This window comes from Coloeus monedula, assembly GCF_965178545.1.
Source record: "Coloeus monedula genome assembly, chromosome: 9".
NCBI classification, from domain to species: Eukaryota; Metazoa; Chordata; class Aves; order Passeriformes; family Corvidae; genus Coloeus; species Coloeus monedula.
In genome coordinates, this window is record NC_138789.1 from 7329752 (window position 1) to 7346151 (window position 16400).

At 44.8% G+C, this 16400-nt stretch overlaps 1 protein-coding gene across 1 annotated transcript in view; it reads right to left on the reverse strand.

Annotated features, from left to right (window-relative positions):
- Positions 1-15945, reverse strand: part of NOTCH2 (notch receptor 2) — an 83148-nt gene extending 67203 nt beyond the window's left edge. The window contains exons 1-2 of the mRNA XM_082287095.1: positions 15837-15945; positions 6341-6422 (exon numbers count right to left, since the gene is read on the reverse strand). Of these exons, the coding sequence (XP_082143221.1) occupies positions 6341-6422; positions 15837-15918 (164 nt within the window). The 5' untranslated portion in view covers positions 15919-15945. The remainder of the gene's footprint in view (positions 1-6340; positions 6423-15836) is intronic.
- Positions 15946-16400: the final 455 nt, after the last annotated feature.

Sequence of the window (16400 nt, forward strand, 5' to 3'; positions counted from 1 at the left end):
AACGCTGTGAAACAAACCAGAAAGTCTAGAGGAACACTTCAGGTTTTGTCCACAAGTAAATAAACCCCCAAAATTATCTCCTCTCCAACCCCCAACACTCAGGGATACTGGAAGGTGCATTTAACTGTTGCCCCTAGACAAGAGGGAGAAGGGAGCCTAAACACTGATTAAGAGTATTTCTGGTATGAATTAAAAGAAAAGCTGAGATGTGTGCTCTGAGACAAGACAACCATCACCCACAAACAGCCCAGCATTTTGTACACAAATGTTCTGGTACAAAGTTGAAGAGTACTCCAAGACTAGGCTTGTTCTGGTATCTTCTGAGACTAATCAGAAAAACATGAGGGAGCGCTTCAAGAGGGAACAGCGAGAACTCTTTTAACTTTAGCTCCTTATATTTGGAAGGGGGAACATGCCTGCATGTGGAAAGATGGTAGGTCAGGTACACATGGCCCTTGTATCCACCATTTTGTTCTCCTCCTGGAGAAGTGCTTGGTCACAGAGTTATGCTATTTTGCCCTCCAGCAATTCAGTGCAATCCTTTTTGAATGTTAAAGGACAAAAAACCTACAGTCCAGATTTTCAATCATGTCTCCTGTCATCAACATTTCTAGGCACAAATACTTGTAATTTAGTTATAAATGTTGGTGTAGACAAACTGCAAATATTTGCTCCTGATTCATGTTGGGCACCACATTGTTTCTCTAAAAATAGAGGCAAAAACTGAAAACATGCAGTCTAAGTCCAGACATTTTTAAAGGATATGATTAAACTCAACAGCAGCTCCAGCTTCCCACCACCCCTGCTCTGCTCTCATCCCAACCTACTCTTTCAAGTTCTCTTTAGGAGAGGAAAAAAGACCCACTTGTCTACAGAGCAGCTTAAAATTGTAGCAGCTTGTGTCAGCTCCAAATGACATGCTCAGAACAGGAAACCAAATCTTTTCCAAATAAAAGCCACTGTTTCTCCTCAGTTTTCCATCTAACACTCAGAAAAAGAAACAGGAAGATGAAGTTTGTTCTGGCACTTTCTGGAAGCACATGAGGTCTCTTAACCTACTTCAACAGGAATTTAATCTTTTAAGAACAAATTTCACATATAACTTAATTCAAATCATGATTTCTGAAAGCTAGAGAGTTTGAAATGGGAAAATGTCCTGTGGGCTGCATCAGCTATGCAGCTGCTTCTAATTAAAGCTTCTCCTTTACTCTCTCTGGGCTACTTTCCAGCACAAATACTTTAGAGCTCAGCCTTCCCCCCCCCCCCTCCTTTTCAGCTCCAGCTTGCATTTGCCTTAGCTCAGGCTCCCATGGAACTAAACAAGAGACGTAAAAACAAAACTAAGGTATTTATCCAAATTTGAAGCATCCACAAATCCAGAGAGCTGCATTCATTCTAACAACCTAATGCTGCAAATCAAAGTAGAAGACTCACAAAAAGCTGTGCTTTTGCCTCTTCTGCCATGAAACTACATCGAAGCTACCTTCCAAAACTTAGTTCTCTCCTGCTTTCAATAGACTTCTGGAAAATATGCCTGGTCTGCTGGAAAAACTTCCTCATCTGCTGTACTATATTTGCCTGGGCACATTTATAAGACAGCCTCTTCAAATGCACCTTATAGACAATTTTAACCAGACTTCCAGATGTTTGATTTTCATGGGAGTTTTCTACTCAGGCCCATGATATCATCTGGAGATGCACAGAAGAAAGCAGATGGTTTTAATTTAAAAAGCGAAGGGAAGAATTTCCTCGTAGTCCTGCTTCTCCCCCCTTCAACTCAACACTCCCTCCACTTTGATTGGAAGATGCTTCCACGCAGAGAGAGAAAAAATGCTGTCTGATGACTAACGTGAGAAGGGTCTCAGCTATTTTGTTACGGATTTTAACCAGACTTCCCTCTGGCTCCGGGGTTCTGACTCCCACACCTACACCTCCTCTCAGGAGGGAGAACAGGATTCTCTGGTTAGCTTTACAAATGCTCCTTCCCATGTCTCAAGGCGCCCATTTATGCGTCATACTTTGAATGCAAACGATGGGATGGGATGGCCTCCCTGCCCTGCCTTTAAAGCAGCACACAGCTATTGTTCCCAGTCCACAGAAAGTGCCTCTACAGAGAACCAGTCCACAGCGCTCCATGGAGCAACAGCAGCCATAGTCTGAACCGACCACGTTTAGTTCAGCTTTTTTTGCCCATGAGAGCTCTGAAGAGCTTTTGGTATGCACAGGTAATGCACAGTAGAAAATCATGACTGAAAAATCACTACTGTGTTCCCAGAATCTAAGTTAGCAGTGCGTGTACTCTCCCCTTTTTCCTCTGCCCTAGTCTCAAGGGTCTCCTTTAACTTCTGAAAGGAGACAGAAGGAAACAGAAAAGGGCAGACCATTCTCAGAAAGGGACAACTTCTCAACTTCTGCATTTAGCCTCTTCTGGAAAACTCTCAGACCTCATCCTGCTACAAGGTCTCCTATGGGTATTCCCCATTCACTAGTCTAGGAGAGATTAGTCTCTTGAGACAGATCCTAAGCAGATATCAGCTGCAGTCTCAGACGCAGTTCTGTAATCCAGGATCTTGCCTTCAGCCCCAGAAGTCCTCTTAAATCCAAGTAAAAATTCATTTATGAAGATCCATCTTGAAGGAAAGGTAGGCACACAAAGCTGTACGGACCCTGACAGCTCGGGGCATGAAAGGATGTGCTGAAGGAGACCGTCCTTTTGGCACTCCAGTGTCCCCATTTGACTAAGCACAGCTCTGACGGTTTTTTACACCATCAGGAGCAACAAAAGACCTTAGTGTTTAAGCAGTACTTGGTTTCACAGCGGTACAGCTATCCCTTCTGGATACACAAATTGCAACAGTCCTAAGGTCAAAAATTCAATCATCAAAGCCTGCCAAGCACAAGAAGTAGCAATGCCCAGTTTCCTCCCTAAATCTTGCAGCACCCCTATGTCAACTCCCTTCCCACTTCTGCTTCTCTCCCAGGCACAGTCTTGTTTCTTCTCCTTGCCACTGGGGTGGGAAGCTGGGAGAGGCCACAGCTGTGCAACATGGGGAAATCAGTAAAGAGACTCTCTGCTCCAGGGCCCTGCCCCATTCCAAGCAGAGGCACTGCCCAATTCCACATCCACCTGCAGCAGAGCAGATCCTTGTGCTCAGAAAACAGCAGGCAGCGATGCCAAAATCTCTGCTCCGCTTGTCCTTGAAACAGCTCCCTGTACCCACACCTTCCTTCCCAGCCTGCTGCAACTGCAGAAAGGCTGCAAGTTCACAGCACTATCCCAGGGACTCCTCCTACCACAGCTTCCCAATCATCCAGCAGCAGGGAGACTAGAAATTGCTTTGCTGTGATGGTCACAATTGGCATTAAGCAGCAAGGAACTGTTACCCTGCTTCTCTTTGGATGTGAGAGGATGCAAGAAGGCTCCTCCATGTTTGACACCTCAACATGTAAAAGGCTGCCTGGAGATGCTTTGAGGAAAAAAACCCCACCCATCACAGTGCAAAGCAAAGCCAAACTCCAAACTGAAACTGTCTTTTGTCACAGCAGGACCTAGAAAGCTTGGAAGGATGGGTCTCCTTCACTGCTGCTGCAGATACAGACATTCTGTGGAATAAGGCCTGCATCTTCACCCTGAGAGTCACTGAATGAGTGTAGAAAGAGCTCTCACACAAAAAATCTGGCTTTGGAAGATGCAAACACAGGAACATGTAATTTTCTAAATATAAAATCAAGGTCAGAGAAGGTCAGTAACTCTATCGAGCAGGGCCACAGAATGACAGCCATGGCCCAGCAGCATCATCAGGGGAACAGAGCTACTTAAAGGGCGCTCACAAGAGCAATCTGATAAAGCTCCAACCCCGGCTTCCTTACAAGGGTCACAATCACTGTTCCCATAACAGATGCCAGATACACCATCATAAAGGTTTCTTTGCAGAAAACCAGCTTTCTCTTTTAATGGAGTAGATGCCACAGGATTTTCAGACAAAGAAAGCTGCTTCAGCAATATGCTGCCATCCACTGCAGGGCCAAATATCTAGACTAGGTGTTTTGTTATCAGTGCTTACTCATATCTTATCACATTTGGTTATTGCTGATGCAGGTTCACCCTCAGCAGTTCGCTTGATTCTTAGGAGACAGCAAGACAGACGGGATGATCCAACCACACACTACAACAAACAACTCAGCCAAGAGGAGATACAGAAAGTGGAAGAGAGCCTGTTATAATAACTTATTGCCCAGCAGAGGAAGTACTGCAGATAACTTGAAAAAAGTGGAAGGGGTGGAGATGCTGCTAATCATTGAGAGATCCTGCAGACCTAGAAGCCAAGCTACTTGCTTTAGTAATAAATTCCATTTCCTGAGCAAAACATTTCTACTCTTACAGCCATCAAAAATTCAGAAAGTCATTTAGGTTACTAAACCGGATAGAAAGTTCCCCTATTCAGAGTTCCTCATAGTGCAGGAAAGAAAAAAAAAAAGTTAAAACCAAAACAGGATGCTAAGAATCAGCTTGCTAAAGGTAGAGACTCCACAACTGAGGTGGGTTTTGCTACTTTTTTCCTTCCTTTCTGCAAAAAAAGTGTTCTTGAGCCAGAACTAAAAAACAGACACTTAGTAATCTCTGTATACAGTTCTCTATTAGCCTTTCCAATTAATATAGCACCTGCAAAGGAACTGAGCTGTTTCTTGAAGGAGCGGTTGGCTTAAAACCTGCAAGAACACTTTGCACAAGGAAGAAGGCAGCATTAGAGTTATAAATGTGTGCTAAAAAATGTAACAGTGGTCAAAGCTGCCATTGTAATGAGGGAAATGTGTCAAGATCTGGACTGCACTACAAATAGTGCAGAAGCCAGTCAGATGAACCAGTTTAGGCTGTAAAAAACAATTGTTAAGACATGGTTAAGAGGAACACACAAGTTGAAGAAAATGTCCTTAGGAAGGTACAAGCAGCACCAATATCAATACCAGTCTTGTTTATTACCTTTATTGTGACCTACATACTTTGGCTCCAGACTAGCATGCTTAAGTACACATCAGAAAGACCTACAAAAGACACCTATTTCTTGTTTCATTCTTAGAATACAAGTGAAATGCACGAAAAGTTCCAGCTCCCTTTTCAGCAGGGCAGCTCATTTAAGTTGACATCAACGTAAAAGCATGGAAAGGAAAAGAATAGGAAGCAGCAAGAGTTAGAAGTTTTAGAAGAAACCTACAGGGAATAACAAGTTACATGTTTGCTTTTCTGTGGCCTTTCTGCACATCAGGTATTGATTCGAAGCTGAGAAGAGCCTCAAATTAGATTTTGATTTCCCCTTTGTGTGCCACAGGTGCAATTTAAGCACATTGAGCTTTATGTACCACACTAATAGAGAACTAAAGGTTGTGGTTAGGGAAGATGGAAGTGTAGAGAAGTGTGAAGAGCAGAGCTGTGTGTTAGCCAAGCTAAATCAACAAAGAAAATTCACTAATATTTAAAAAATGCTGGCATTAAGATAATGTTTTAGCATGCTAGAAAATGACACAACTTGAACTGATGAAGTAAACAACTTTTAGAAAATAATCTGTTTACTGCAGACATAGTAAATTAACCCAGCCAAAAAGAGAGGATTCATCCTCTGGCAAAATACCACTTCAATTAAAAAAAAAAAAAAAAAAAAAAAATCTAAGTACTGCAGTTTGAAAGGTGAACTGCATTTAAATAGATGCGATATTCTCCAGATAACACACACCCTGCCAAAGCTCCTGCTGATGAGCTTCCCATGCAGCAACAAAGTGAAGGCACCATTGAAGAAGGGTGTCAACATTTACCAAAATCAATTTACATGATGAAAACAAATGTGGATGTTTGGTTGGGGGGTTTGTTAGTGTGTTTTAGCAACTCACAGGTATTACTTGCTCTCAAGCAGTAGAAGGGAATTGGCACACCTCAGAGTGCAGAATAGTTCTGAAAAACCTCAAAAATATTCAAATTGAGGCTGAAGCTCTATAAAGTAAGGCAAGCTATAAGATGGAGAGCAAGTTTCAACTTAGCTTGTGGGTCTGGAAACAAGGTACAGAGTTTACCTCTATGATTGGTTTGACCTCAGTTCCCAACCCAGTACAAAGAAATCCAACTGACAAGATCCAAACCCAAATAGTGAACAAGAATTCCAGATTTCTTACATTACAAAAAGCTAGCACACAAGAACTAACGTATTATAAAGAAACACCAACTGTGCTAAAACTGTTAGGGTGAAAGAACCCAGTAAAAAAATCTTTAAAATTCACATTTCCTTCCTGGCTAGGATCCTGAAGGAAAGAAAATGGGTAATTAAATTGATTAGAAATGAAACCAACTTACTTGCAATATCCTGTACCATTTTGATATGGAATGCACTTTCCCTCATTAACACATGGCTTGGAATCATCCATACACTGCAGTGCTGAAAGGAAAGAAAAGAAAACAACCATCAAACCTGTAGCCACAATACATGTCAGGTCAAAGCTTCATTAGCATATTTGGGAGAATGAAAATTTTGTAGGACTGGAACAAAAACAAAGACACTATCACATAGTTTAATTTCATCTCTGGCAGCATCAAAAGAGCCAGACTGAAAGAAGAATCAAATACAGATTTGTTCATCAGGCAACCAAATCTTTCCAGAATTTCTTTAAGGTAGGTTTTCAAAGCAAAGTGTGCAGTAATTTCAGCAAGCTGCAAAGACATTCATGTCAGCACCTGTGTACTTTGGGTTGAGCGTCCTCAGTCACTGCTTTCTGATCAAAATTCTGGACCGAAATTCTCTGAAATACAAAGCAGCTACTCCTAAGCCTTCTTCCAGAATATTTTGTCTCAAATCCTTTCCTTCTTTTTCACTATCTCTAGGGACACCAGGCACTGAAACAGGGCATGTGACCCTCATGAGCTGACATGCTGAATGTCACCAGCAATCCAGAGTTTGCTGCAACATGTACTGTTGTGGCCCTCTGATTTCAGAAAGGATCATGTTTGCGAGTAAGTGGAAAACATGAGAGCTGTTAACAACTTTCAGCAAAGAATTTGGTATTTCTAAGGAGGAGATGCTCTGTAACTCTAACTTGACATTTTCACTACTGTGTATTTAAAAAGGCATTAAGTATGACACAGCTCAGGGCCAGTAAATTTTTATCCAAGTCTACTGGAAGCTCTAGTGAAGTCTGTCCTGATGGAACCTCCAGCTCTGGCAAGTGTTTTTCCCTTCACAGGGACATTATGCACTCGGTAGCTGTTTCCAAAGTGACCAGAAGGGTGAGAACTGTGGAAACTCTGCAGGAGCAGAGGGCACTTTGGAACCACAAAAATTTAGGCAGTCCACCTAGACCACAGCCTGACATTTGAATAGCACCAAACTACCAGATAAAGCTCTCAGAAACAGATCAGCTGGGTCCTATCCTAAACTTATCCACATACCAAGAAGTCACAAGCTCTTCCCAGCCTCCAGTTCTGTCTCCTGGCCCCAAACTCACACACTTCCATGCCTTTACAGATCCCCTTTCCACAACCTTATTGCGTTTGGGAAAGCATTTAACCAATCTTAATTAAAGGCACCTAGAGGCATCAATAATATCCAACCACCTAAACTGCCTACTTGTGAGCCAGCTGTTGTAGGGTTGACTGCCCCTTTTTTTTTTTTTTTAAGGATGCTTTTCCTTTCCTCAAGTGGTATTAAATTTTCAGTACAAACTCAGCAGGGGCATCAGGGAAAACTGGTCCAAACCACCACTGAGGCTGATATGCTGGTGACTAAGGAATAAGACTCAGAAACAGAAGAGTTAACACAGCAGTCCCACGAAGTTCTCCCTGCAACCAAACCAAATTCAGTCCAGCAACTGGACAACTTGGAACAGACTCTGGTTCTGCTGTCCAGGGCTTGAAGTGTTATTTCTCAATAACCCTGGAGCACATAAACAGGTCACACACACCACAAGGCACTATAGGAACGTTTCACACTTGCAATCCCTACAGAGAATACAGTTAAATTAAACCCAGCTCCCCAGGAAAATTATCAGTGTTTCCCACAATACAAGTATGCTTGTTGCTGTTAACTTGATTTCTGAAAAAGGGGCACTTGGATGGTGCTGCTTCTGCAGAGCTCTCAGGAAATGAACAAAATTCCACTCTGAGCCCCTTTCAGATAACCCCTGAGGTCAGGGTTACTAAGCGACAGAAATATTAACACGGATTTTGCATGGCATTCCCCCCCACAGCGGGCAGAAACACGCTGACTTGCACCTGTCTGACAATTTCTATCCCATTTAACCGCAACATCCACATGGCTTTGACTCCAAACTTCATCTGCTGCTGTCTAACACTGCAGCAGCTTGTTTTCACAGCAAAGATTAGCTCTAGTTAGCAGGGCTCGGTTACACCGTGTCCACGAGAAACTGCACTGTGTCCAAGGGGAAGTGTCAGGATTCCAACGACTCCCACCACCCCGGCTACTCTGGGGAAATGGAGGAGGGTTAAAGTGAGCTGTGCCACATTTCAGAGAGCCAGGAAGGGAAGCAGGCTTGGTATTCTCATCTCACTACCTTGAATTTTCATTCTTTTCACACCAATCAAGCCAGTGAAGCAAATACTCAGAGGATTATTTCTTTTGTGCTCATGCTTTCAAACACAATTTTGTAATCTCATCGAGTACCCGCGTCCCCAGTGAGAACTGAGCAGCCAGTTGATTTTGTAACCCACGTAGTAAAAGCTTAACCAGCACTTGGCCAAAAACACCTTCCAGCACAACTGCACGGAGGGGAACGAGAGGCTGATGGCTTTCGGGGTCACAGTAAGGATCCAAATCAAGGATTCCAGTTTGGCTTGCTAGGCCAAATACAGACACAGCAGAGAGGCTTTAGCAAAGTAATGATTAATTTTGCTCAGATTTTTGACAAATTATTCCCACCTTGAACTGCTGTTTAGCAGGTCATTAAACTACTACCAGCCTTTACAGTTCTTTCACAGAGACAATGGGATAATAAACTTTTAAATATATATTTTGCCTATAGTAATTCAGAAGTAAAAGAAGCCAAAAAACCACAAAAATACTTTGTACTTTTTCATCTCTAGACTAATACAGGCTGAACAGAAACACTTTGAAATGCAACTAAAGCTGAAGTGAATGTAAATGTAACCATATTCTACATTAAAATAAGTATTAAATAGTCATGTGACTTCTCTTGGAAAAAAAGAAATCACAAGGGAAATAGAAGACTACGGTTCTCACAGTAAAATTAGCATTTCTGTGCACAAAGCACTGTCTTCCTGTATTTCACTATATCTTTCATAATTTCACAACAGATGCAAAACCAAGGCATTTCAACACAACTCACTTCAAAAGCTACTTCTCTGCTACTCTACCATGTTGTGATCAAAAGTTAAAAGTACCAGAAACTACCTTCTACCTCAGCCAGCACAAAAAGTTTGTTTTGCTACATGCACTGTGTTAACTGGAAATACTCTGGTGTGTACAGCATGAGAGAAGGCAGCCTTGCCTTGAAAAGATAAAGCCACTTTTCTAGAAGCCATATATAGACAGCATCAGAACACTGTCAAGGCTTTGACAGCTGCTTTTGACAGTTTTCTTCAGTGTTTAACACAAACAGAAATGGTGAATTGTTGGGTGGTTTTCTGGGCTTGCCATAGCCGGGCAAAACCACCGAGACTGTCAGAAGGTGGGTTAGCCTCATGGATTTTAGGCATATTACAGGGATATTGGGAAGACACCCCATGGTTTTCAAAAGACTGGCTTCTCATGGAGAGGGCAGGCCATTTCAGAAAGGAGTACCCAATTTCTACAGCCACCGTAGCCAAGTTTGAAGGATACTTCTCAGGAAAGGGCTCTTGAGTGCAGGCAGGGTGAACACTTTAAGTGATACTACTCAACCTGGAGTCCATACAAACCCTTGCACATGCCTGCATTGAGATGCAAACTCTAACCTGACATTTAACATCCTACTAAAACTATTTTCCAAGGCCAGAGGGAAAACCAGATAACCACCTCTGTAAAATGAGCACAAGATACACTAGAAGGAATGCTGTGTTTTTTGACATCCAAATCCAAAGCTCACAATTGGAGCACAATTCCACCTAGATTTAATTTTTCTTTCTGGCTAAAGAGAGTTAAAATCTAGGGGGAAAAGAAAAGTTTTCATTCCACCTCAGTGTTCTTTACAATGCCAAGACGATCTGGACATTGTGATTTGGTTTCCACACTTCATCTGCCTTCTATAAATTCAAATATTTTCTGGGCTATAAAATTAAAAGAAATAGTGTAGGATTAAGATCAGAAGCTCTGTCAGAGTTGAGCTTTTAGGAGAACTCTGCAATAGGGAAATCAAGCCATTACCAGAGCAAGTCTGAAAGGGCTTTGTTGTAACTACCCAAAGGAAAGTAATGCCACTAAACTCCTTGCCCACAAGTTCACAAAAAGTAGAGCCGAAGTAGAAACGAAAAAAACCAAAACAATTAATGCTGCACGAAAGAGACATTATAAAGCTGATTTCCTGTAGCTTTGTGGTCTATTATCCTGCATCTCAGATGGTGCAGGCTCTGTACCAAAGGTTTTATTTTAAATGAGGGGAGAGTAATGTCCCAGCAGAGAACACAGCTGAGCTGCTGGTACAGCTTTCTCCTTGGGAGGACACTATATGTCTCTCTCTCCTCTTTCTGTCCATAAGCGTTTCATTATGTTCATAGAAACACATTATCGGAACCAAGACCTTTGTCCTATGTGGTTAAAGCCTGTCCATAAGTTCAAAAGCTCTCTTGTGGGAGTGGGTGGAAAACAACCTACTTGAACATAGAAAAAAGTCAAGCTAAAAACGTATTTAAGATTAGACAGAAAGCTAAAGGACAAAATAGGTTTCTATAACCCTTATGCAGTCAGTGATTTTCTGTCTCGATTGAGATTCATGAGAAACAGCCTGTCATTTCAACCGTGCTACCCATTATGTATTAAGGGAGAGGAGGAAAAAGGATTTGAAGCCCTCTAACAACAGCAACACAAAACGCATGGAAAATCCAATGCTCAGGGTTGCTTGTCAGAGGTGGATCAGCTCTGAAGAGGACAACCATCAGCATGGCCAGAAACACCAATTACACAACAAACCAAGGGGGTCTCAAATTCCAAGGGAGAGAAAGACAGCTGCTGATTCCCTTCAGGAAAAACAGAGCGTGAAAAAAGCAGTTAATGCTGAAACATGAGGTACATTCTGCAGGAAGGTCCTCGATGTGCAGAAAGGGACAAAATGCTTCCACAGCAGCACTGCACAGCACACAAACCACCACTGGAAGAGGTGGTAAGGAGTAAGCAGCACTGCACATATGGAGAGAATACCCAAAGATAACCAAATTTTGGAGGAAAACCACAAAGGACTAATTACGCTATTCACTAACCTCATGAGATTACAGTTTCAGTGAGATTATATAGCAGGGAAGAACCCACTAGTAAATACCAGCTAGCTGAAAATAGGAAAAGAGCTTTTTTTTTTTTTTTTTCCGAAGAACAGATCATCCTATGGCAGGCACATGGAGGGGGGAAGAAGCAAACTGGTAAAAATCCTTACTGTGAAAATGCAGTAAAAACTTACACTCAGCTCAGATTTAGAAACCATTAACATTTGGGGAATTTAAACATGCTCACCAGTTTGCACTTCACACACAGAGGGTAGTAGTTAAAGACAAAGCTTGTCTACAGGGCATGGAAATAGTCTGTAAAGTGAATTGCTTTAATCAGATTAAGACATCTCCACTGTTTTTACACACAAAAGCCTGAAATCAACTGGATAATGCAAGACTCATCAACTGAGAAGCTAAGCAGAGCTCAGAGGAGTGAGAAGACACTCAAACAACAACCTATACCTTTTGAGAAAGGAAACTCTAATATCTGTATTTCCTTCACAAATTCTCTAGGCAAGAGCAAAAAATTTGAAAAGAAAATATTTAAGTGGATTTCAGAAGAACAAGCCTGTAAACATGACGAAGTTCTGCTTTAGAAGTTCATCAGGTTGGTTTTTTTTTAATTTGAGGATGCCAATAGCAAATCTGACTACGTGAAGCTCTCAGACATGCAGAACCCCATGACCTGCCATCATCTGGTTCAAATCTCTCTTTCAAACATCTAGGATCAGCAAAAAACTACCAATTGACCCTCCTGAAAGCAAAGCTGGGAAGCACCCTGGAGATTCACAGGTAGAGGTAAAGTCTTTCGTCATCAGGGTCTTAGGCCCAGGAAGCTGCAGGAACACTGATATCTGTATAAGATGCAGCTGCAGTTCATGTGACACTGCTGCTACAGAAAAACTATTGATAAAAACTCACATTATAATAGATACTGAATTTAGGATGAACTTGTAACACAGTTTGAAAGGCTGTCAGCCACCATATTCTCCATCTCCCCACACAGCTACTGTTCTCTGCCTTCTCCCATTTGTAGTTTTCCAAACAAAGCCAAAATGCCTAAAATCCAGAACTGCAACATAAAGCACTTAGGGGAAAAAAAAAAAGTTTTCAACAAAAAAATGTAGGGAAGGCAATTAAAGAGCTGAAGAGGTATTGGTGTTTCCATGGCAATCTGGCAGTCAGGAGCCATGCTCGCCTCTTCTCCCAAGTCTTCCGTCATTCTGCAGCACTAAATCTTTATTAATTTGAATGTTGAGCGTGTCTGCCCGTGAAGAAATGTTATCCCACTGCTTGTGCCGAGCAGCGCTTCCGCAGCCGTCCAGGGTGATGTCAGAGAGACGAGAGGAAGATGCATGGAACAAACAGCAGACGCCCGTGCCATTTTGAGATACAAAGCTCTTTTTTCATCCCCATGGCAGTCTAAAAAAAGGACATGTGCCCTAGGAACAGACTATTTTCTAAACAGAACGAACTATTATTTCTGCCAATCTCAGATGACTCTGCTTAGAATGATATGAGCAGTATTTCTCCCAGACAAGCCCTTGACTTCTGTTGGCAAGATGATTTCAAAGTGAATTCAGAGAAACTGAGAATACAACACATGTGCTTAGGAAAGCTCTTTTTTCCACAACATGGATGACCTTTCCCCAAGGCATCCCAAAGGAGCGGTGGCAATAATCACTGTATCAATGCTCTACTGAAGAGTACAAATTAGCCAAGAGTACAAATTTAAAGGAAATCATGTTACACCTAGAGCTACTATTGTAACTGCTTAGGTTTGATGCTAAGTAAGATAGATTCCCGAGTCCAGAAGAAACAGACTGCTGCTGCTTTTCCACCTACACCTCATCCTGGACTCAAAGTCCAGCCACCCACACCCTCTCATGGCACAGACACCAGTTTTGGAAATGGGAGAATCTGAAAAGGACCAGAGCCTATTGAAGGGAATCATCCACTTGTTGCAACAGCAGCAAATGAAAAAAAAAGGGAGGGCAGTAGCTGTGGAAGCTGACAAAAACCCAACCCATCCACTGAAAGAGATTCGAATGCCAAATGCCACCAGAGGCGAGTCCTCCTTTCCCAAGGATTCAAGTCCTGAGAACATGAGCAGGAGGATCTTCACGTATTTTTAATCTGACTAAGTGATGCCCTGCAGGAAGTGATGCGAGTTAGCCAGATTCTCATAACGCTCCCTTTTGAAAGCCTAAATCAGCATCTTTGATAAGAACAAATTTGATAGATGGTAACACCTTCAGAAAATCAAGTCAAACTTGTTCTCCCATAAGCAAATCCATGTCAAGCAGACCGGCACTATCAGCACTATCTGAAGTCCTCCAAATTTCTCTGTGTGAATACTAAAGACCTCAAACTGCAGTCCACGCCAGCACAGCACTGATTAAAAATGGATTGTAACTTGTTAGAAACACGGGCTGGCAGGCAGTAACAGCGTGGCAAGGCAGAGCACCAGAGCTAATGACAGCAGGTAATTAGGGTGGGCTTAACAGCCAGGATCTTTCTGCCTGATCAGAAGAGAAGCAAATGGTTCACAGCAATTATCAGGTGAGTATCCTCACCAAAAGCGCAGGTGTTGCTGCCCCACCCCAGCTTACTGCACCTTCAACTGCAGCCCTTTGCAAAACTAAACTGGAAAAGCGAGTTGCTACACCATGGGGCTTGCATGATGAGACAAGGCTGAGTAGTCCAAACCATAGCGCTCCGTGCATCCAGGAGCCTCCTATTTATTGACCAAGAGGGCTGACATCAGGTACCTGCCCTCTCTTGCACAAGAGCATCAAGCCAGTTGAATATGCACCTGAAAATACCCTTTCGGTGACTTCATCTTTCCCATTAATTCAAGCCACAGCTCCCACTCCCAGGAACCAGATGCAGGTCAGTATCTCACGAACAACAGGAGTCACTTTCAGCCTGGATTTGTCATCTCTGCCAACCAGCCTTTGTTCAGCACCAGGAAGAGATTTCACCCACAAAGGCAAAAAATTTTGGCAGCATGGGATGACCTCAACCACCTCAGGTGTCTGCCCAGGCAAGTGACAACAGGTGATGCCACAGCTACTTCTCTCAGCCCCTCAGGGAAAGGGCCAGCAATAAGCTGCTAAGTTGTTCGTATGAACGTACAGTTTGACTAAGTGGACATGACATTTAGTCTTTAGAAAACTAGTATTTTTCTGTCTTACTCGACTATGTAAGCCATCTCCAGAAATAACAGTGCTACTATGCACCACAAGTCTATACTACCACAAAAGGGTATTTCTAAGACACCTACCCTTGAGAGACCCTATAATTTTCCTTTTGAACAAACCTAGCCTAAACACATTTGTGAAACAGCTTTTTTTAACTCTAACCATCTTCTTGCAACATATTAGCAAAACTAAATCAGCTTTCAGAGGGGATTACTGGAAAAAAACCTAACAACATTTCTCCCAGGAGACAAATACTGACCATTTCAAAGTCAAAACAGATCGATTGACTGACCCAACTACTCTTATTCAAACCAGCAAGAAGTGGTTAAAACTCTGCATACAGCATTTTCCACTCCAAAACCATACTGAACAACAAAACTACTGAAAATACTAGTGTCTTGCTTGCTCAGCCCTAAACAACTTCCACTAACGCTCTCTCTCATCGCTGCACTGTTCATAAGTCATCTGAAAAGCAACCCAGCCTCTCAAGAGTAAAAAGAAGGAATGAGAAGGCACACAAGTAATCAATGACTGCTGGTCCTCGATAGCTTTAACGCGGTGCAAGACTGCACAAGCTTTACTCCGGAGTAAAGCTGGAAGTGCCATGAGATTTCCATCAGAACCCACCAGTTATGGCTATGAACCAGCGCTCCAGACAAGCTTCAAATATAATGCAAATGCCAGCGTGCAAGGGGAAACAGTGACAAAAAGCGGCACTTCCCTCAGATGTGCACACATGGCTTCATCGCGCCTGGATTGATGAGGAGGAGGGCACGCAGAGATTCTCTCTGTGTGTGCAGGAATGTCCCCAACAAAGGCTCGGTGCACAGGTATGCGAAGCGACGGGCGCCGCAAAGCCTTCACTCTCGTGCTTTGAACCCCCGACCCTCCAGCTCCCCGGGAGCAGCGCATCCATCGCTGCCGCGCTCGGCCAGCCAGGGGCGGCTTCCGCGGCTCCCCCGGGCAGCGGCTCCCGAGGGAGCGTCGTTCCCACGGGGCTCAGCCCGCCGCCCCCGCGCCCGCCCGACTCGGGACCGCTCGCACAAAGCGCCGGCGGCCCCGGGCCCCCCGCGCGATGTCACCCGGCCCCGGTGCCCTTCCCCGGCGGCAGCGCGGGGAGGCGACACGGACGCCGGGAGAGAGTGGCCGGTCCTCCCCGCGCCGCCCCTCGCTCGGAGCCCTACCGCAGCCCCCCCCGCCCCCCCGCGCTCCCCGGCACTCACCGGCGGCGGGCTCGGCGCGGCGGAGCACGGCCAGCACCAGGGCGAGGAGCGCGGCGAGCGCGGGCCCCGCTCCGCGGGCCATGGCCACGGCCGCTCCCGCCGCCACGGGCTCGGCGGAGGGATCTGAGCGCCCGCCCCGCGCGGAGGGACACGGCCGCGCGCGCCGCCCCCGCTTCCTCCGCCGCGCCGCTCCGCGCCCCGCCCCTCCCGCGCCGCCGCCAGGGGGCGCCCGCCCCGCGGGGACTGAGGGGCGGGGACGGGGCGGGGAAGGGCGAGAAGGGGAAGCGGGGCTGGGCGTGGGGATGGGGGCGGTGGGAGAGCGGGGCTGGGCGTGGGGATGGGGGCGGTGGGAGAGCGGGGCTGGGCGTGGGGATGGGGGCGGTGGGAGAGCGGGGCTGGGCGTGGGGATGGGGGCGATGGGAGAGCGGGGCTGGGCGTGGGGATGGGGGCGGTGGGAGAGCGGGGCTGGGCGTGGGGATGGGGGCGATGGGAGAGCGGGGCTGGGCGTGGGGATGGGGGCGGTGGGAGAGCGGGGCTGGGCGTGGGGATGGGGGCGATGGGAGA